The sequence below is a fragment of the Lycium ferocissimum genome, chromosome 7, assembly GCF_029784015.1.
Source record: "Lycium ferocissimum isolate CSIRO_LF1 chromosome 7, AGI_CSIRO_Lferr_CH_V1, whole genome shotgun sequence".
NCBI lineage: Eukaryota > Viridiplantae > Streptophyta > Magnoliopsida > Solanales > Solanaceae > Lycium > Lycium ferocissimum.
In genome coordinates, this window is record NC_081348.1 from 16,682,318 (window position 1) to 16,705,948 (window position 23,631).

General features: G+C 33.4%; 1 protein-coding gene across 3 annotated transcripts; it reads left to right on the forward strand.

Annotated features, from left to right (window-relative positions):
- Nucleotides 1-10,157: 10,157 nt before the first annotated feature.
- LOC132063547 (receptor-like cytosolic serine/threonine-protein kinase RBK2) lies at nucleotides 10,158-23,096 on the forward strand. 3 transcript variants are annotated; one of them, XM_059456127.1, is made up of 11 exons: nucleotides 10,158-10,517; nucleotides 10,650-10,804; nucleotides 10,987-11,027; nucleotides 11,293-11,396; nucleotides 11,484-11,846; nucleotides 12,003-12,254; nucleotides 12,363-12,517; nucleotides 20,884-20,963; nucleotides 21,065-21,200; nucleotides 21,287-21,436; nucleotides 22,613-23,096. In XM_059456127.1, the coding sequence occupies exons 3-11, from the start codon at nucleotides 10,990-10,992 to the stop codon at nucleotides 22,790-22,792; spliced, it is 1,458 nt and encodes a 485-aa protein (XP_059312110.1). In that variant the 5' UTR covers nucleotides 10,158-10,517; nucleotides 10,650-10,804; nucleotides 10,987-10,989; the 3' UTR covers nucleotides 22,793-23,096. The 3 variants fall into 3 exon arrangements, with proteins under 3 accessions (XP_059312110.1, XP_059312111.1, XP_059312112.1); XM_059456128.1 differs by having other exon boundaries at nucleotides 10,158-10,513; nucleotides 10,647-10,804; XM_059456129.1 differs by lacking the exon at nucleotides 10,158-10,517 and having other exon boundaries at nucleotides 10,550-10,804.
- Nucleotides 23,097-23,631: the final 535 nt, after the last annotated feature.

Here is a 23,631-nt window from a genome sequence, read left to right on the forward strand (position 1 = left end):
TAACAAGGTGACGTAGTCGTAAAAGTGAAATTCAAAGATAACAAGAGTTAAAAATGGATGGAAATAGATTCATGTGAGATACGGCATACGGCATATAACGTGCAAAATACGTGTTTCGAAAACATCATTTTGAATGAAGGACAAGCCGTCACAAAGAAAATCCTGAACAATGTTGTAACTAATTTCCCCTACAACTGAGGATAACCTCAAAAATGCGAAATTTTTTCTAGAAAAGCTTAATCCTAAGAATGCTAGTAATAACAGTAGTTCTAATCAGAGCAGCACTATAGGATCATCTTCCACATCTAGCGGCGGTGCGGTGAGGTCCCCATTGTCAAATAAGAATCCTTGGTTTTGTCGTTTTTTCGACGTTTAACTTAGGTTCTGCCCCGCAGCCGACAACGCATGATAAATTGTTTCTCACGTTCCCAAAAGCTCGCCATGACATCCGAAGAGATGAAGCACATTGAAGCTCATTCTTTTTTACTTTTTCTTTTTGTTTCTGAGAATTAGACTTATACTATGGGTGGACTTTTTTTTCTTTTAAATCCATGTCAGCTAAATTTTGACATCCTGACGCGCACATAAGTGAGTCTCACTTTTTATGCCACGTAAGCTTTTTGTGTCTATTGACACAGAGAGAAACATTTTCCGATGGAAACTAGAAAAGATAGAGAGAGAGTGTATCGAAAGTCGGATTTCAGATATTAAGAGATAAAGATGGTACACATCATGTGGGTTACATATATCATTTATAACGTGCAAAACACGTGTTTCAGGAGCATCATTTTGAATGAAAGGCAAGCTTTCTGAAAAGAGATTTCTTTAAATGAGACTAGCAGAAGGCCGTGTGATAGGGAGAAGTAGTGTGTTAGTCGGAAAAGGGAAATAAAAAGATAGTAAGAGTTAAAAATGGATGGTTACACATTAATGTGAGATACATCGCGTATAACGTGCAAAATACGTGTTTCAAAAGTATCATTTTGAATGAAAGACGAGCTTTCATAAAAGAGATTCCTTTGATGGAGATTGACAGGAGAGAGGACCGAGAGAGGTAGTGTATTAATTGGAAAAATAAAATTCAAAGATAGCAAGAGCCTGATATTTGTTCATAAAGGTTCTATGTATTCGTAAAAAGTAAAGTCAATATCTCATTTGGGTTAAGTAACCTGGCAGCCGTAATCAAATCAAGATTTTTCTTATTATTTGATAACTCCAAGTTTTCTCAAAGCGCTTCTTCTTTTAATGGGTCATACTCAACATGAATTTGAATTAGTTGGGCTAGTAAATTTCGATATATAATTGTTATAACACAAAATGAACTTTTATTGAACTGCTAACTTGGCTGTGTTATTTCCCCTTTAATTATTTAAGAAAGAGGCAAGAAACAAAATGACATGAAACGACCAACGTTGCTATGGCCCTCGAGTATGGGGCCTATGGGCCAAATTTTCAGGGGTCATTTGCACGATTGGCCTTCAAAGGCACTGGTCTTTATCTTGGGAAAAGGACATTGTATTTCTTTATGTTATTTGCACCATAGGATCGTCTTCCGCCCCGAACCTACGTGCCTATGACTGAGTGTTCCATTGCCAAACTAATCCCACATTTAACCTTGGTTTTGTCGTTTTCCCACGTTTAACTCGGGACCGTGTCCCAAATTAATGCCAAAAATGACCGAAAATAATGCCAAGTGATAAATTGTTTCTCAGTTCCACAAAAACGTCGCCACTAAAGACGTACAACATATATACATATGTTGGAATTATATATACACTTTATTTACAAGAATGATACAATTTATATACATTTTAATCATACATTTATTATACATAAATTATACGTTAATTATATTTATACATACATATTATACACTAATGATATTTTTTTTTACATATACAATAGTGATACATATTATAGACCACAATGATACGGTTTCTATAATATATTTTTTATACGTATGATACACTTTCTATACAAGACTGATACAGTTTATATACACTTTTTATACGAGAATGATACATTTTATATACATATACACCAGGGATACATATTATATACACATATGATACAGTTTCTATACATATGATATATTTTATATACATATATATAAAATGATACATATTATATACACATATGATAATTTATACATCAAAGCTTTTTAGTCCTGGAACGGCGTCTTCATATGAATCCTCTCATTTTCGTAACTAAGAATACAAAACACAACGACATCATATGTATCCTTTCGTACGTGCTCCCTTATGATAACGTTTTTTATCTTTTGCAATATTTTACTCATTCTTCCTTTTGTTTATTTACTATTTTATTTGCATTCTTGAATGATTTAAAAATTGGAGCAACATGGCTCTAGATATTACTTTTGGTTTGTCATTTGCCGCTTTAAATCTTTGAGAGGTAAATGTTTTCCGTAAAAGTAATCGTATCAAATAAAATTGAAAGGCGTCCTCTCAAGGCATCAAATAAAATTGGAGAAAAAGGGAAGAGGAAGAAGAAATATGGAGAAGGGAAAGAAAAAAGTGGAACGGCCTTAATTATTTTAGGTTATAATTTGGATTTGTACAAAGTTGGGCCATTATAAGTATGAGATACATCTGCGTATAACAAGGTATAGTTTGTATTCACAAGTGCAAAATTTTTTCCTACGTGTTTCAAAAGTATCAAGACCACCAATTTGAAGGCCAAAAATTTGAAAGGGAAAAATCGAAAGACGAGCTTTCATAAAAGAGATTCCCCTTCGATGGAGATTGACGGAGAGGGGTTACACATTTATAGGTACTCACCTTGGTAGTGTTTTTTTTTTTTTTGGAAAAATAAAATTCAAATTATCAAAGTTAGAAGATATAACTTTGGCAAAGTTAGTTAAAGAATATTTGTTCAAAAATAAAGACCAAAGTTCTATAAGTATTCGAAAAAAATAATTATCAGTCATTAGTTGGGTTAAGGGCTAAACATTTATCAGCGAAGACCCACTTGTAATCAAATCAGAAGAACTATGAAACTTTCTTATTATTTGATAATTTTTTTTAAAATTTTCTCAAAATTATCTTTTTCTTTTTTAAAAATAATGAAGGGAAATTATTTTCAGTCCCAGTTAGTTGACTAGGGCTAAACATTCCCCAGTGATCGGCATTTTGAATTAATTTTGAAACTTTCTTCATTTCTAATTTTGTTAACTTTTATCTCATTGAAAAATAATCAACTCTAAGAAATTCAAGGCTGTTTTTTTCCCTCATTTTACCCTTATTTAAATGGAGATGACGAAAATAAAGCATTTAATCAAAAGAGATTATAACTTAGACATAAATAAGGGTAAAATTTGTCAAATGCCCCTTCTTATTATTACTGTATTTCTTAAGGGACGTGTACAAAAAACCATGGATAATTTAAGACAGAGAGAGTACACTTTTTGGTGACCAGAAACATCTTTATGGTTGTCTATAAAACACTTGCTAATGATACATTAATTAAAAGACTTAAGCCATAGCCCTAATGCAATTTATCACACATTTTGTTAATTTTATCTTAGAAGTTGGAGCTTATTTACCATTAATTGTAACAACCTTTATGAGCATTTAGGCATCGAGAAATTTTAGTACTATTAATAAGTACTTATGATTCAGGTATTGCTGAACTAATATACTTATAAAGAGGATAAAGAGGAGATTCAAAACATGTTTCCAGATGTCATATAAAATAATTGAGACAAAATTGAAAGGCTGAAGTGCTCAATCAAGAATGTAAAATCACACTGAGATTTTAACTAGGAATTTATTTGGACTTTAAGAGTTGTTGTAACTTACCGATGAATAATTTAAACCTTAGTGCATCAAGGGGTGTAATGCGTTAGTTAATTAGAATCTCTTCAACCTTCGGGTTCAATCCCTGAAAATGCAGAATTTCTTAATAAAAAGCAATTTAATGTCCGTAATGATCAGTTTACTAACGCTAATGCGAATTAATCGAGTCAATGATAAGTTTCGGATATCAACTGCCTATTGAATAAAGAAAAAGAAAAACCCTAGTCTAAATATGAATGGCAAGGTTTCATTCATATCTAACATCAAAATGAGTAAAATAAGAATGAGCGTGACTGTGTAGCAACCGGCAAAGAAAGGACCCCATATTTATATATATGTATCTCAGTCTGACATTAACAAGACTATACATGAAAATAAATAACACCTGACAGGCTAACACCCTAGTATAATAACTCTCTCCTTTCATTGAAACTTCATTTACACTTCTTTGGATGCTTCTTCACTGACAAACATCACCATTGATAGTGTCTTTCAATGTATGATTAATTCAATGGACTCAGTGAAGAGGGCATTTCAATTTGTATTTTGTTGTCATTCTAGGATGTCCTAAAACCCCAAACGACAGGCATTTCTTTTTATGGGTTGTAGAGCTGATAATTTACTACATTATTTTAGATGGTTCAAATGAGATTTCACGAAAATAGCTATGTTTCATATATTGTGTAATTCCCCATCTTTTCCAAAGTTTTCTATCACGCCTTGTTAATAAGAGTATAATAACCATATCTTATACAAAACAAGTTAGGACATATATATATATATATTACTTAATCATCACCCGCTATTTCGCGCTCATTGAAAAAAAAAAAAAAAAAGAAAAACGATTAAATACCATAATTTGACTTACTTTCTTAATTGTTCACGAGACTAATAACTTATTACTATATAACACGATGTCACATTTTAGTGTAATATGTTCAACTCTTCAAATGGCAGCGGCAATTAAACAAATAAATGGACATATTAAGTTCATTAGATTAATAAAAAACAGGGAACGTGGTCCATAAAACAAGGCTTCCTTGTTTATTGCATTAAGGAAAGTATAGTCAATATGTCCACAAAATCTTTCACTTAACTAGCCAATCTGATATTTAGAATTAAGTAATGACAATTTGGTACTGAATATGAGGATGAAACAATTTTCCAATCTCATGAAGAAGAGTAAGGTTGTTATAGAACTAACACAAAACACAAGTCATTTGTTATAAAATAGCAAGTGGCGTTTAATCAATATGTACTCTTTCTTATCTATTAGACAAAGCAACATTCTTCATCGAAATAAGCATATAAAATGTACCTGTGTGGAGACCTATTATTATATGTTCTCACGTATTTAGATTTTACTTCTCTTGCCAATATGTGAATTACTTATAAGATCACATGTTTGATGAAAATCTTAAACACACTTGCATATTTAAGAAAAAGTAATTTGAAATTAAAAAGCAATGTGCATATTGATCAATTAAACTCAAACAATTTTGTGTTATAAGAAATTATCGTTGAATCAAAAGGAAATATTAGAATTGAGAAATTTAGATTTGAATTATTATATATTTCAAGAATGATCAGGAATTCTTTTCTTTTTTAGATGAGAGTATTAGAACTAGTCATATTCAAGCGCTAAATTTTTTTATAAATTTAGTTAGAAGAGACAACTTTTATAGTTCTAAAAATAAAAATAACAAATAATAATATTTGCAAAGAAAAAAATGAAGGAAACAAAAAACATTAAGAAATAAAACACAAAACTAAATTCAAATGAAATAAAGAATTGCCTACCTTTTTGTAGTTAAAGTTAGAATATCTTGCTATTTAAATTATGCTCATAAATATATAATAAATCCTGAAAATAACGCATTGCAATTATCTTATTAGTTAAATCTTTGAAAGATAATTTGATTAATTATCCCTTCTTAATTATATAGTTTTAAATGCATTGACGATCGGTGAGAGAATTGTATTAACAAACAATTAATCAAATTCATACTAAAATTGTCCCTTTAAACTTATACTCAATATGTCTATTTCATAAAGAAAAAAAAGATATAAACGAGTAAACCAAAAGATTTCAATACATTTAGTCTTTTTTTTAAATTTTGGTTTCATTCATATCTAACAAACATCAAAATGAAAGCACTAAAATAAGAATGAGTGTGACTGTGTAGCAACCGAGCAAAGAAAGGACTCCAAATACAACCACATATATATGATCATACATTTAGTCAATTACATGAATATAACAATTAGCATGATCAAAAGTTTGACTATTTACTTAAATCTTGAGAGTATTTTTGTAATTAATGCAAGTCAATATATACATTTTCTCCCTTTTTTTTTCTTTTCAAAATTTCCTTTGTGAATTCCTCTATTTACCTTCTTCTTTTTTTGTTTTGTTTTCTCTGTTCGATACTTCTTGTCACATGTTATTGTTAATTGACTTTGACTTTTCTCTGCTTTATCATTTGTTATTACGTATGACGTCCCGCTATCTCAAATATCGCATCTAACTTTTGGTTTTTGATTAGATTTTCTTTCATATTTACTTTGTCGTGTTAAACCCCATCAAATATTAATAACATGAGGAACTTATTGGATTTAATATAGAGTAACTATTAGATTTTAAGCATATTTTTTATTCTGTATTACATCATATTGACATTCTTAATTCCTTAATACGAATGCTCTTGGTCTGAATAAATTTTTAGGAGTAATACTACATTATAATCAACTGATATTGTATAATCCAGCCAACTATCCAAATTCAATGAAATCATTAATGACAATCACTAATGAATATTAATGAATAGTAAATAATGTAATATTTTGTTTTGAGGATATCACTCCTAAAAGCGAAGAGGAAGAAACATTCCATCCATAAAAAACTGAATTAATTACTTTTACACTCCACCTTGACCACTTCGAATTTATTACTGGCTGCCGCTCCATAAACAGCTTGACATCACCATCCTTCATAATTTAGGTGTCATCTTGATATGTCTCTCTTAACTTCTGATCCTGAATTATGAAATATAATATCCGTACCCAAAAATAAAAAGACAAACTCAATTCTCTATTTATATATAAATGAAAGAACACCAATAATAACTTACATATTTAAATTTGGGGGTTATGAAGATAAAATGCTTGAAAATTAAGAATAATATTAAATATAAAAATTATGGAGATTTAAGAAATAAGATTTATGGACAATATTAAGTGTAGAAGTTATGGAGAGAAATGTATATATTATGAAGGTAACTTTTTTAAAATAAGACAAATTAAAAAATATATAGAGAAAAGTAAATAAAAAAAGGAAGAAAAAGATATGACTTAAGAGAGATGTTTACCTATATCTATTTCATAAGTAACATATACATATCCAACCTTTATTCGTAATTTGATACATGATATATATTATATGTTACCATGCCACCTATGTTACCTTAATATCTACATAAGAGTGTGCACATATTAAATAGGACATAATATATATTTAGTCCGTAAAAATACATAGGAAATAGGTTTCTGTAGCACCTCCCTATACCTCTTTTTGTTATGGCTTTTAAGCTTTTTGTATGTTCTTCGCTTTTGATTTTTCATTCTAATAACGCCCCATTTCAAAATCTACACCTCCAATTTTATACGTTTAAAAAATCTACTTCTTTCTCCTAATATTTACTATTACCATTTCAAAACACCAACACTTTTGACACTTAGAGAAAGATTACACAAGTAGATTAAAAAGGAAGAAGGAAAAGAATTAATTCATAAAAAGTGAAAGTGTGAAACTATGAGAAGTAAAAACGAAACTCACCAATTTTTTGTGTGAAATCCCTATTCAACTAACATTTCTTTTTCTTTTACATTGTTGATGACGGGGGCAAGGACTCACAATCAACACAATACCAAATCTACCACAAATATAATTTGCCAAGGTTTTAAGTTTGTGAGATGTGGATATGGAGAAAAGATAACATGTTTAGGAAGAAAATGTTTGAAGGTGATAATTTATAGGTATGATGATTATATTGATTTGTAAAATGTTAAATTGAAGAGGTAAAATAATAATAGTAATAAAGATTTTAGGGTGCCAATAAGCATTATCTTTTCCGTTACTAACTTTTGTGTTAATAAGCCTTATTTCTTTCCTCCAAATTCTTCAAAATTGGTGTATATTGATGATATAGAGTATTTAATACCATAATTGAATGGGCAATTATATATTTCACGAGACTAGAAGAAAAAAGGCGCACACACTTCTTTCGCATATTTGGAACAAAAAGCAAGGAAAATTCAAAAAAAATGTCAAAAAAAGGAGAAAAAAGATAAATGCCAATGGAACAAGGCTTCTTTTTTGTTTATTGCATTTTTGTACGCCTTGAAAGTTTATATTATATATAGATATAGATTCTGACATTTGCCAGTGATTTAAGAGTTAAAAGCTTATATGATCACTCAACTTTGAATAATTGTTTACTATAGTCACCAACTTTTTTTTCTTTCAAAAGTCACTGAACTTTGAGTAAGTGTCCTTTATAGTCACTCAACTTTGTTTTGTCTTCCAAAAGTCACTCAACTTGGGATAATTGGCCTCCATAGTCACTCAACTTTAGGTAATTGGCCTCCATAGTCACTCAACTTTAGGTAATTGGCCTCCATAATCATTTTAGTCAGAAATATAATTTCCGATACATATTTAACGATGTGGCAGTTATAATATTTTTTTAAAAAAGATCAATGATTAAATTTATTTATTTAGGATCCAATTCATAATAATTAGCGCATGTAATACTAAAGTTTAGGATATTATTCATCATTACTACATAAAAAAAATGAACTTAGACATTATATCTCAAGTAATATTGCAAGACATAAATAACAATAAAAAGTTATTCTAAGAATATAAAATTCTATCAAATTAAACAAGTGAGTCAATCAACTCAATTAGCCAGATTTTCAGCAATAACAACTCAAGTCTACAAAAAAAAAAAAATATATCTAGTTTTAGATTTCATTTTCTTTCCACCAAAAAGGAAAATCGTTTTAAATATAAGTTTCTGAATGAGAAACTGTGCAATTCATCATCAATGATTTTGCCTTGCTGACATTATTACCAGTTTACTAACATTAACTATCAATTATATCTCTTCTCCGCCAAAAAAGTTTTCCATTTAGGGTGTGTTTGTATGAAGGGAAATATTATTTATATTTGAAAGAGTTATAGCTATTCCCCGCAAATAGGTACGAAGCTAATAAAAGATTTCGTAATATACTATTATAAAACTACTGAATTCTTTCCAAATATACACAAGGAGAAATTTCCAAAAATATACTATTATAAAACTAACAAAAAATAACAAAAGGAAAAAAATAGGTTTTGGAACAAAGTTGGGAGAAATATTTAGTTAGTTTATTTCGAAGTTCTCTTTTAATATTTGTGAGCAAGAAAAGGACTTCTCTTTGAAAAACACCTTAAAAACTACTACTCCTATTTTCCTAAAATAAAAAAGGAAAAAAGTTCCCATTTAGTGTCTTGAAAAAGTCAAACAAACGATTTTTTCGTAAAAAAATTTCAACAAGCGAAAAAGTTTGGACAACATTTGGAAAAGTTTTAGAGCTTTTCACATAACATAGTTCATAGAAGTTAACTGTTTAAATAGTTAATTTTTTTCCTTTGAAAATTTGTACTGTACGGGCTCGTTTGGTTGGGGAACAAGTTATTCCGGGATAACTATTCTACCCTCTATGTAGGATAAAAAAACACTACAATCCCAGGATAACTTATCCCGGAATTAGTTATCTCACGATTTTATTCCAACCAAACGTGGGATAAGGCAGTACTAAATTTTTATCCCAGGATTATTTTTGCTTATCCATCATACCAAACGACCCCTACTAGTTTTATATGTGTCTGAAAAAAGGTTGGTAAATACATACTCGTTCACATCAAGTGTTTACATCAAAATAAATAACATAATTTTAATTAAAAAATACTAAATGGGAGTACATACAACTTAAACATAATAAAGTCTATGAAAATTTTATATCTTGCATTTATTAGTTTAATTAATGTAAATACAGATGTTAATAATATTTTATGATAAAAGAGCTTTTGGGTGAAAAGCAGTTCCTAAACAAATTTAAATAATCCAAACAGATTATAAGAAATCTTGGTTACTCCAATGACAAAGCTGACATTTGAATTCCCAAAATCCAAACTAACGTTTCCCTCTCCATCCCCCTACGCCCTACCCCACCCACCCCCCCCCCCCTCCAAAAATGGAAAAGTCACTCTTTTTTCTATGGTGAGTGTCCAAAATTAAGGCTAGGATTAATACTAGGACCTTAATATTAGCACTTCAATTTTGTTCCTCAAACTCCCTCCACTTGTCATAAATCAAACAACACCCCACCCATCTCTAGTGGTGTTGTGAAAAAAAAGTTTAATGAATGATAAGATAGGATAAAGGGGTCCTTATTACAATCTTTTCTTTAATTTTTGGATGAACATGGATGACATTTAATAAAACAAGATTGTTTTTTTTTTCTGCTAGTTGAGTTTTTCTTCTATGCAGTATCAACCCACATTAGTCATAGCTGCATTGATTTTTGCCTCTATTCAATTGCTCTGTTCCATTGGATTCTCTGTTTCAACACTCTTAATTATTTTTTTTGTGAGTTCCTTCATTCTTCTATTCATTCGTAATTTCCTTGTGTTTTTTTAAAAAGCTTTTTTTGTTTTCTGTTTTCATCAGATGATTTTTAGATCAAAGTTTTTTTTTATATTTTCTTGTTTATGATGCAGAGGAGAGAGCAATAAGTTTTTTGGCGCTTGTGTAGAGCAATTGGCTTTGATTTTGTGTTCTATAGGGCTATTTTTTTTTTTTGTTAAGGGTGGTGGCTAGACCAATCTGCATGCGAACCCGACTGTTCTATCGGGTACCTGCTACGTCACACCAGGACAGGTGAGATAACTCGTCCACCCAGAAATCACCTCTGCTCTTTGTCTCTGTAATCTGTAAAAAAAAAAAATTAATTTTTTTATATATTTGTTCTTTTCTAAGTGTGATGGGGTAGGGGGTTAATTTTTTGACTGTAAATTTTGGAGTTTAGGCTGACTGGACATGATTTTTTTTTTTCCACACAGGGAATGGTTGTAAAACACATCTTGTGTGGTGCTTGTAATCAGTAAGTTTCATTAGTCCTAGTATCTATTCAGCATTGCTTATACAAATTTTCATTTTAATTGTTTTTGTTTCTGTGAAATCAAGAAACAAAAATAAAAAAGAAACTAATATTATAATATTGCTAAAGTTTATTACAAAGCTTGATTTAGCAATACTTTCCTGGATGCAAGACCAAGGAAAACATAAGAGGAAAGAGTTAGTTTGTTTGTTACTTTGTGATTTGATTTGATTCGGATAATTTAGAACTATTCATTGATATTTTACAGTAGAACTGCTAAGGAACTCAGTATGGATGCAGTAAGTACCTCAGAAAACAAAGCTGTTGTTGCTGGACAGAATAATAATCTCTCTTCCGCGGCTTCTGCTCAAGGTGACATCAGCTGTATTCCAAGAAAGAGATTGTATATGACTTGTTTTTGCTTCTGTTTCGCCTCTGATGGATTATCTTTTGTTGTAGACCTCAGATTGTTTGAGATGGAAAACGAGAAACATGATGATTCTTCTCCTAGAGGGGTTATTGAAGCATGTATCAGAAACCAGGGTAATGGCTCCAGTTCTTCTAAAGCTAAGCCCTCAGGTTCTCAGCTCTGCTTATCAAATCCACGGATGTCCTCTCGCTGGCACAAGTTCTTCAAAATGTGGAAAAGAAGTTCTATCAAGAGACTACCTTCTTTTCCACCTTTAGCTGTGCCAAAGATATCCAGAAGGAAAAGCAGAAGCGTGAGGGAAAATGCACCAACGTCTTTCGACCCATTCAAATCATCCTGGAAAAACTTCACCCTATCTGACCTGAAAAATGCTACCGATAATTTTAGCGAAGGTTTGTAATCTGGTTTGACATCTCTCTTTTTTGCACTCAGGCTAATACATTTCTACATCTACTACTCTTCCATGATGCTCCCATTATTCTAGTTCATTTTTTAGAAAGTTTTAAAGCATAAATGTGTATTCTAGAGTTGATATCTTTCTTTGGCAGAAAACTTGATTGGCAAAGGAGGATATGCTGAAGTTTACAAGGGTTGTTTGCCTGATGGTCAGCTTGTCGCAGTTAAGCGCCTCAATAAAGGTACTCCAGAGGAGCAGGAACAAAGCTTCCTATGTGAAATTGGGACTATAGCACATGTAGACCATCCTAATACTGCAAGGATGGTTGGCTATGGAGTGGAAGGAGGCACATATCTTGTTCTTCAGTTATCTTCTCAAGGGAGCTTAGGATCATTTCTTCGTGGTCTGTCTCAAAATTTCTCATTACAAGACAAAATTTCTGTTCTTGTAATTGATTAACCGCCCATTTCTGCTCTAACACAAGGTACTTTACTGTTTTCTATTTTTTTAGGCTCAAGGGATAAGCTAGATTGGGCTGCCAGGTACAAAATAATTTTTGGAATAGCACATGGCCTACTTTATCTTCATGAGAATTGCCAAAGGCGGATTATACACAGAGATATCAAAGCTGATAATATTCTACTTACAGAGGATTTTGTGCCTCAGGTACTATACTAGCTGGCATTATTAAATCTTCCCTAATCTACACAATTTTGGTAAAACAATTTGGTCTCCTCTGAGTGTATTAGGATGGTCTACATGTGCTATAGTATCAATTTCACATAGGAAGCTTTGTTCCTGTTCCTCTGGTGTACCTTTATTGAGGCACTACACTGCGACAAGCTGACCATCAGGCAAACAACTAAATTTCAGCATACCCTCCTTTCCCAATCATTTCTATCAAAGAAGATGAACTCTAGAATACACATTTATGCTCTAAAACTCTTTAAAAAATGAAATAGAATCTTGGAAGCACCATAAAAGTGTAGTTGATGTAGAATGTATTAACCTGAATGCCAAAAGGAGAGACGTCAAACCAGATTACAAACCTTCACTAAAATTATTGGTAGCACTTTCCAGGTCAGATAGGGTGAAGTTCTTCTAGGATGATTTGAATGGATCGAAACACGTTGGTGCATTTTCCCTCACGCTTCTGATTTTCCTTCTAGATATCTTTGGCACAGCTAAAGGTGGAAAAGAAGTTAGTCTTTTGATCGATCTTTTCCACATTTTGAAGAACTTGTGGCGGCGAGAGGACATCCGTGGATTTGACAAGCAGATATGAGAATCTGAGGGTTAGCTTTAGGAGAATTAGAGTCAATACCCAGCTTCTTATGCACGCTTCAAGAACTTCTCTTGGAAGAATATATTCTCTGCTTGTATATGGACAACTGAACTTACATTTACGATTGACAATTAAGTGATGCATAATAACTTTCTTAACAATGTCGGTTAGGAGACCTTGGCTCACAAAGTATTGAATGTCATTGGTGGTTTGTGGTAGATATTACAAATGATTATTGGTGATGGGCTTTGATGATAACTTTTTCTAAGAAAGCTTGTATCACGATGGGAAAAGGAATATTGAGAGGTGCAAAGACGGCAATAAGTGAAATTCAGTGACGAGCCTGTTTATATTGGCTATAAGTGGTGTAGTAGTGAGCAATCGAATATAAAGAGGAGCAATAGAGATTGAGGTAGAAAGTGGATGAGTACATATTTACGTGCGATACATCCTATGTACTGCTGAAAACATGTTTTCTAATGGAGATTAGTTGGACATTCGGCAGAGAGAGCGCTAGTGTATCACTGGTAAAAGGGAAATAGAGAAAACAAAAGATAACAAGAGTTAAAACTGGATGGGTGCATATGGTGTGAGATACATCGTGTATAACATTCAATCACATGTTTCAACAACATCCTTTTGAGGAAAAGATAACCTTTCATAAAGATGGTTCCTTTTATGCAGACCAGCAGGAGATGCAACAGAGGTAGTGGTAGTGGGAAAAGAGAATAGAGAAGAACAAAGATCGCAAGAGTTAAAACAAGGATGAATACAAATTGGATAGTTTTGGGCGACCTATTTACTACTTGGAACATGTTTACCGATAGAGACTAGCAGGAGATGCAACAGAAAGAGGTATGCAAAAGCAAAATAGAAAAGAACAAAGATAGAAAGAGTTAGAAATGGACGGTACACATCAAGTGAGATAGATCATGTATACAACGCAGATGCTATTTAGATGGATGCCAACCGGAAACCATTAATCACCCTTTTTTGCACTGACCAACTACTGACCAGTTTTGTTAGTTTTTCTCAACTTTGCCGGAATCAAAGCCTCTGTGCCTTGGAATACATGGGTTATTTGAGTTGTTGGTATAGGCAAGAGTCGGAACAAAGTCAGAAATAGTTGATGGCATACAACTCCTCCTTGTATGTGGTGGGTGATTTGGAGAGAAAGGAGCTCAAGATGTTTTGAAGACAAGCTAAAATCAGTCAAGAAGATTAAGATTGTATCTTGTTATTTCACTTTTCGTGTAAGGAGGAATATGCAAATGAGTCAGAAATTCACTAGAACTTATAGAGTTCCTCTAAGATTAGAAGAGGGCTATACTTTGTTTTTTTTGTGACTTGTACAAAAAATTCTTCACCTACTTTTGTGTCGTTTTCAAATATAATGATTACCGTTCACATGTATAACGTTCAAAACATGTTTTTTTTCCTCACTTGTACGGAAAGTTCCTCACCTACTTTTGTGTGGATTACCAATATAATTATTACCGTTCAAAAAAAAGACAAATACATGTGAAATATCACATGTATAACAAAAACACGTTTTTTTTGCTCACTTGTATAGAAAATTCCAGCACTACATGTGACTTGTACAGGAGTTTCCTCACCTACTTTTGTGCCGTTTACCAAGATAATTATTACCGTTCAAGAAAAGAACAATACATGTGAAGTATCACAGGTATGACGTTCAAAACACATTTTTTGCTCACTTGTACAGAAAACTCTAGGCCTTCTTTTTTATCGTTTACGAATATAATTATTACTATTCAAGAAAAAAATGTCACATGTATAACATACAAAACACGTCTTTTTGCTCACTGGGACAGAAATTCTAGCACTACTTTTGTGTCTCTTATGAAAATAATTATTACAGTTTAAGAGAAAACAAATTCATGTGATATCTCACGTGTATAACGTTCATAACACGCATTTCAAGAACATCATTTTGAATAGAAGATAAACTTTCATAAAAGAGATTCCTTTTATGGAGATTAGTAAGACAGACAGAGAGAGGTAGTATCTCAGTAGGAAAAGGGAAATGGAGAAAAATAAAGAAGAGTTAAAAAAGAATTATAATTGTCATGCCCCGAACCATTGCCTGGGCGTAACCCGACATTCGATGTCTGACTACATGTGACCAAGGGAACCACATGGCTTGCTGAATCAACGTGGGATATGTACTGTTGTAGAATGTGATTTAAAGCATGATTTAATAGTAAGAGCTGAGTACTACATGAAAGTAATAATTATACTGAAAATATTGTATGTAGATATAAGTGCGGAAATAGTCTGAAAACATGACAACGTAGCCAACATGGCTAAACATGACTGAATACCCAACTTGACATATTAAACCAGTCTATGAAACCTCTGACATGAGTCTGAATACTAAACTATTACCGGGACAAGGCCTCCTGCGTACCCGACTTCCTAACATGACATGGTATTGAAAATAAGGACAATGCCTCGAATGAAACGGGGCTCACCAAATAGCTGATACGCATGAATCCTAACGTGCGGTCCTGCCGTCCTGTAAATTAGTACCTGCATCGTGAAATGCAGGCCCCGGGCAAAATGGACGTGATTTCCGTGGAATAGCACTCGTATGTAAAACCAACTGAATGAATGCACAAGGAAAATAAGGAAATGAAGTGATAAAGTAACTGAAACATAGACATAATTGGACATAAGTGCAATTAAGCATAGTAATTTGTTTAACATGGGGGAGTCACCTTTGTTCTGTAATGAACCACACTGGGGTTCGTAGTTCATTTTAACATAGAGAATAGGTATCTCAAACAGCACCACGGGTCGTGATCTGGCTGGTAGCATCACTTACTACTAGGCTATATTGTAATGCACCATGGTTCATAATATGGTGGGTAGCATCATCCACTATCAGGCTATGAATCATAATGCACCATGGTTCATAACATGGCAAGCAACATCATCCACTGCTAGGCTATATAACATATCATCATGCACCATGGTTCATAATATGGTAGGTAGCATCATCCACTACTAGGCTATATAGGTGCTATCCTCTATAGCTATTTGCATATACACATAAAGGTGAGATTCAACTGACACTCATGGCCCTAGGAAGCAATGTATCACAAAAGCATATTTAGACATCACTTTTCATGCTATGGTAGGGCGTTCTTGAATTTAGATATGCTTGTCAATCGATACAATTATGTCTCTTAACTTCTATAAACTTTCGTGAATCCTTTCATGAGTTCATAAACCATAGAGTCGTCATATTTCACCATCATGTAAATCATAACATAAGTGTGTAGCATATAGGTTCATCATATTTATACCCTTTTTGGAGAAGTATCATAAGTTGAGAAACCTTCATTTTATTGGCATTGAACATAGAATTCGTGGAATGGACAATAATTTATTGGCATTGAACATAGGATTCGTGGAATAGACAATAATGGGAATCCCAGAATTTTCATAAGGAGTTCACAATGTTAGGTGTGTGTGTGTGTGTGTTATGTGTGTGTGTGTGTGTTGTGTGTGTGTGTATTATACTTCACACACACACACAATCATAGCATAAGTTCGTACAACATAAGATCATTAAAAGATCGTTGAGAACAATTACAGTTCATCTTTCATATTGGAAACTCATGGAATCAAATTTATGAGCGTACATAGATACGTGGGGAACATATAGAATGTAATAACATGAGTGAATACAACTTAATAGATAAAGACATAAGAATGATAGAGACTTTTCATAATTTAGGGCATAATCCTTCTATTGAGGAGAAAACGTGAAGACATGGATGAACGTGGACTGGGGAAGAACAATAACGTTCTCGCACGTAGAGAGTTAGCCTTACATACCTTATTAGCTTCAAAACCCAAAGAAAAACCCAGACTTTTGATGAAGAACTCCAATTCCTTCACTTGAACACTTGAGAAGAAAACCCTAGGGTTGTAGCATAGAATTTCGCTTACAACATGTATAGTCGTAGAATTACTTAGAAATACATGGAAGAACCTTACTTTGATGTGGGAGGATGAGGAAAGGAGAGAAAATTCATGCTAGGGTTTGAAGAAGTGAAGAGTAGAATGAAAAATCTGGAAAAGAACACACTTAAATAGGTTGTAGGGGTTGCACACCATGAAGGACGCGTCGCGTGCCCAGCAGCGTCCGCTGCCTTGCCTGTGCGTGCGTGCACTCGCGATGGGCCTCATTTCACTACCCGGATGCGCACGACGTGGCCCTGGGACGCCAGTCTGCTCGTGTCGCGAGCCCGTGGGCTAGCACCACTGACAGCTATTACATAATTATTTGTCCAGAGATTCGTTTGATCTGATCCTTATATGGATAGAAAGGTATTTTAAAGGGCTACAACTTTCATCTAGTAAGCTTTCCCAAATTCCCAAATAATGAGGTTACACTCGCTTTAACTAAGGCCTTGTGTAAACTCACTTGAAATCATGGTCTGTAGAGTAGATTCCAACTTTACTTTGTCCTAAGACTCTTCCTATACCTTTTATAAGTTTGAAAACACTTCCTACACTTCCCATCTTGGTTCCATTATATCCATAACTTACGAGTAAAACCATAGTTCGAAGGTATGAGGCGTTACAATAATGTTCAAAACACGTGAGGCGCGACAAAGAGAGGTAGTGCATCCATGAAAGAAGGAAAATAGAGAAGAACAAAGATAGCAGAAATTAGAAATAGACGAGTACAAATTCATGTGATATATGTTCTGTATAACGTTCAAATCACATGCTTTGTAAGCATCCTTTTGAATGAAAAATGGCTTTCATAAAAGAGATTTCTTTAATGGAGATTAGCAGTACATTAGCAGAGGTGGACCCAGGATTTGAAGGTGGGGGGATCCGCTAAAAAAATTTAAAGTATTGCTGGAGTTAGGAATCGAAACCAGTCCATCTAACACGAGCAGAGATTAAGCAGAATACTTGACCAATGCCCCCAACCAGCCTTTTTGTTTTCGGGTGACTAATCAAATATATATTCTCCCTTCAAGATACAAACACATATACTATACACAATATATTTCCTGAGATTACCAGGTTCCAGCAATCCTCCTACCTTATACTTAGAAATGGAGAGAGGTAGTATATGAGTGGAAAAAGGGAAATAGAGAAGAAAAGAGATAGCAAGAGTTAGAAAACTGATGGATACAAATTCATGTGAGATACATTGTGTATAATGTTCAAAACATAATGAAAGAAAAGCTTTCATAAAAGAGATTCCTCTAATGGAGACTATCAAGAGAGGCCGACAAAGAGGAAAGGAAAATAGAGGACAAAAATAGCAAGAGTTAAAAAATGTATGGGTACACATTCATGCGAGATACATCATTTATAACATTCAAGCACGTGTTTCAAGCATCTTTTTGAATGAAAGAAAAGCTTTAATAAAAGAGATTCCTCTAGTAATTAAAGTTTAGAGTAGACGACTCTTATGGCAAGGTTTTAGAACATAGTTTTGTAATGAATGCAGTCCAATTTGGTTGTTTTCTTGATAAGGCTTTTTTACAAGCTAAATCGGAATACTAGAGAGTCTTTGCAGTGATGTCAAAAGACCGGCATGTAGAAACGTGCCCAAAAGGTCTACTGGGCTATATGTATAGAGCACAGTACACAAGCTTTACTGAAGTGAGGAGAATATGAAAGAACAAAAGTATTTATGTAATGTAAGAAAAACCATCTATAAAGACAAATAATTACATGAACAAACATCTACAAATCTGCAATCAAGCAAAATATGGGAAGTAAAATCATGTCAACCAAGTCCAAAAATCAGTTTAAAATCTAATGTGCGTACAAGCATCCTTTTCCTTTTATTTTTGAATTTGGCACTACTTAAATAAAAAATAACCTACAATAAGTTTTTCTTCCTTAAACACTAAACCGGCCAAGACTCACCAATAAGGTAACTCCGCCCTGTGCTTTTTGGATCACATCCGGTGACAATTCTCCACTCATGTCCTTCCAGAGTTGGGTAAGTGATCTTCAAGGGCATCTCCCGATCCATTCTTCCCAGCGCTCCTCAATCAAATCCATAATTGCTGTAGATGCAACGATACAGTTTGAGTTTACTATTACTAGTTTTAATATACTAAATTTCAATTTTTTCTCTTCTTGATCGCCAAGATATAATTTCATAATGCCGTTTGAACAATCATTATAGTGGTTTTCCAACTATATGTTGTTTAGTGCTGCACTCATCAAGACAGCACGAACCTATGGGTATTGAAGCGTGTGCCTTAGGACCTGGGTGCTTGGCCGAAGTGTTTTAAGGGATGCAAAATTCCTATTACATTACACTTAATTTCAGGGCTTCAGCTGCTATGATGACATTTAAGTGTTTGTGAAAATTTTGGTTGTCACAATTTGCTGAATTCAGTAGTCACACTTGGAACTCCTTGACACAATGCTATTTTCTAGAAATTGATGTGTGTGGCTGTGTGTAATAGGTAGCCTTTCTAGAAATGTTTCTAATTAAGAAAGTTAAAAGCAAAGCCTGATGAAGATTGTTATCCTGTAAGAGAGTGCCTTCTGACTGTTCATCTATTAAGGTCATTCATTTACTAATAATGGACATCAAAACATCCTTTTATTCCATCAGGAACCTGCCTTCGTGCATGAAAGATCTTTGAAAAAAAGTTTAGTCCATTGTTTGTGATTTGAATTATTTATATTTAGGTGATTTTTCCTAACTGATGTAGTATCTTACCATCTAGAACTGATATAGCAGCTTAACATCTAGAGTAGGTTTAGAGGGACTGTTCTTTCACATAAGCATTTTAATGCATGAATATATGGCTTCTTGAATGAATGATGATTATAGAAATTTATTAATTAATTTGTAGTTGTAAGTTAATAGACCTTCTGAAACCATCTCTTTAGTTTGTTAGGTGTTTGTCCTCCATGATACAGTCCCATTTTCTAGCTTGGCATTTCTAACTGTGGAATTTTTGGAGTGATTGGTTTTCTAATTGCTAGCGCTGGACTGGTGGTGTACAGGATGTGACATTGTTTGTATCTATTGTTTGTATCTACTGTTTGCTACTTTTCTAAGAACATGCGTCGTCATTATTGTTAGCACATAATACTTTCTAAAAGAAAAAGTTGTTAGGATATAATATTCATAGTTGTATCATGTCAATACGTGTCCGAGATATCTGCTCATAGTTGTATTACCATATGATATATATATTCCTGGAAAGATGTGTATATGACTATATGACTTGACGAAGATGTATCAGAAGCATATTACACTTGCATGAATGAATTTATATGAGAATGCAATACATGGACGATCTTTGTATTTCAGGATATGTGGTTTTATGTAAACCAAATAGTTCAAAGGTTTATGAATTTTCTTAATTTGCTGGAGAAAACCTGATAGATAAAAATACCATTCGTCCCAGGATTAGAAATTGAAGTCCAACTTCCATCTTGTGTATTTGGTCTTATATATATTGAGCAAAGTTAATGCTTAAATCAGTCTAATAACTGCAAATTTCACTGGTGGAATAAGTAATGGATCAAGACTCATGAAGAGGGAAATTACAGGCAAAGAGGTTCTACTTCTCCTTTTACTCGGTTAAAGTATTCTTTGAGTTCCGTGTAATTTAGTACTTACTAGACATGATGATTTGTGTGTTTGCTGCAAATTACCCTTGATTATTGCCTATTCTAAGCATGTGTAATGATGATCAGCAAAATGTGGATGCAGATTTGTGACTTTGGCCTCGCAAAGTGGCTTCCCAAAGAGTGGACACATCATAATGTGGGCAAGTTTGAAGGCACATTTGGGTCTGTCGGTCCTGAAATCTGAATTAAAAGCTTTGAAAATGTCTCGGATATTTTCATCTACTTTGCAAGGAGATCTAATGCATTTGTCTTGATATTGTCAGTTATTTCGCTCCAGAGTATTTTATGCATGGCATTGTGGATGAGAAAACCGATGTATTTTCTTTTGGTGTGCTGCTATTGGAGATAATAACTGGAAGGCAAGCATTAGATGATTCACAGCAGAGCCTTGTGCTTTGGGTACTTTCTTTTGTCAAGTCTTCCAACATATTATCTAATTCAGGAATACATCCATATTATACAAGCATACACTCATTCTACTGCAGGCAAAGCCTCTGCTCGATGAGCACAACATGAAAGGACTAATTGATCCTGTTCTTGGTGATAAGTACAATCCAAAAGAGATGGAGCGTGTGATTCTAACTGCTGGCTTATGTGTAGAACAGAATCCACTTAAGCGGCCTCGAATGAACGAGGCAAGTAGTTATTCTTTATCCCCCTTATTTTCTGTAACTTTTGCAATTCAAGCCAGTTTTGTATTATAGAGGTGCCTGTTCTTCTGCTATTTTATCATTCCATCTTCCTCCACGGACCAGGGACTTGCTAACTTCTGATAAGTTTACTAGGTTAATTCTCAAGGCATAAAGCTTTCTCTTGGGGCACAAGATGTAGAATTACAAAATTGGTGGTTATAATTCTATAGCTAGTAATGTATGCTGATACATAGCTATAGTGAGGTGGTAGATATACATAGCTATAGTGAGGTGGTAGAACTCTTTGTTGTGTGAAGATTAATAAAATGTTTTCTTCACCAGAAAAAAAAAAGAAAAAGAAAAGAAGATTCTATAGCTAGTAAGAGAAAGCATTCAATCATCCATCTTTTCTGCTTGATACTACTTGAAAGAATAATTATTCTTTAGAGGAGAAAACCAGAGGTTACAACTTGCAACTAACTCATAAAACTAGAGTTTAAGAGTATGCGTCTCAGGTGAAAATAAGTAACCTGCTGACATGTACAGGTTTGCACATCTGCTTATCTATGCATATTGCATATGAACTAATCTCAAGAATGAAAATGGAAACTCTCTCTTGTGAAAGATAAAATTTACTTGGATCAAGCTGACTGTAGTAATCCAATTCCACCTGTTATATACTTAGCTACACTAGTAAGAAGTTACTTCTTTTATGTTAATGACTAATTTCAATAAGACGTTTTCTCTTTCTGCTTTTTTATTTAGATGGTATCGTAAGTCATTATGATCTTGATGGTAGAAACCTACATAGTTTTCCTATTGAAAGTCATCCTTACACAGCTCGCCCCACCAACCTCTCTACTAAATATTTGCTTTCCTTTTTATTTATAATGTTTTTTACTTTTTTTTTTTCTATTTCTAATTACCTTTCCAGCATCGCCACACCTCTTTCAGTATTTATCTTTGGAGTTCTTCCTCACTCCACCTAAATTTGATTCGTCTTTTCAAAAAATCACAATGCTGAAATTCTTGGAGCAGTTAGTAACTTCTGTGTGACATCGTAACTTCTGTGCGACATCATCCTTGCATTAACCAAGGGGAAACCTGTTCAGATCAATAACTTCTGGTAATGTGAAGTTCTATATGAAGATTGAAGCGGTGATCCTTTTCTTACTGCAGGCTATCGTCCTGCTGAGGACTGATGAAGCTTGCTACAAGCAGAGATTCCTGGGAAGGAGGACATATTCGGAAGAACTCATGGATGCAGCAGAGTACAACTCGACAAAATGCTTAAATGATCTTAAACAGCTTAAGCTAAGACATTCAGTTTCTGATAACATAAAGACCTCAGCAACTTAGTTAGAATTGGTAATCAGCTTGTTACACAGTTTAGTCACAGGAAAATTAAATTTTTTGGGTGCTCCTTTTTACCGTCATATGTAAGTTTCAAATAATTATCTCTGTTTTGCATGGAATTTTGAGAAAGAGGTAGAAAGGCCCTTACTCTTTCAAATGCCATGGGAAACATAGTGAAGTGAGTAAATTCTCATTAGGTGGTGTTCATGTATAGATATAGTAGACTTTAGACATATAAAAACTATACTTGTAAGTTAAAAGGTTCAAAGTGCTTTATTTTTCTTCTTTAAATACTGGTGCTTTTTGGATCAACTTGTGCGCACGATTTTTTCCATTGGATACCTTCTACCTCCTACAAGCATATACCTTTTCATTTCGATTTCTTCGTGTCTAGTTATCTTGTTTTTCAACAGGATAAAAGTTAGGGAAAGGAGCCAAAAAAAAAAAAAAGTACTTCTCTTTTTTTATGTCAACAGAAAGCCAAAATAATACTCCCTCTGTTTCTATTTGTTTGTCTAGTTTTGACTTGGCATGGAGTTTAAGAAAGTAAAGAAAACATTTGAATCTTGTGATCTTAAATTAAAGATATGTATAATGTCAATGTGCCAAAAATGTCATTTGATCTTAAACATGTTACGTGAAATGTTGAAACTAAAGAGTTGCCAAATTAAGAAAGAGGCATCACAACAACACTTCAACCTATAATAATTTTCAGGAATTGCCAAGTTCAGCTAAAGGTATACTTAATATTGATAGATGGGGTTTGCCCAGTATAAGAACTAGAAATCAATGTAGTAAGGTGTACATATTTGATCCTCCTTAGAGGACGGAGTCTTATTGTT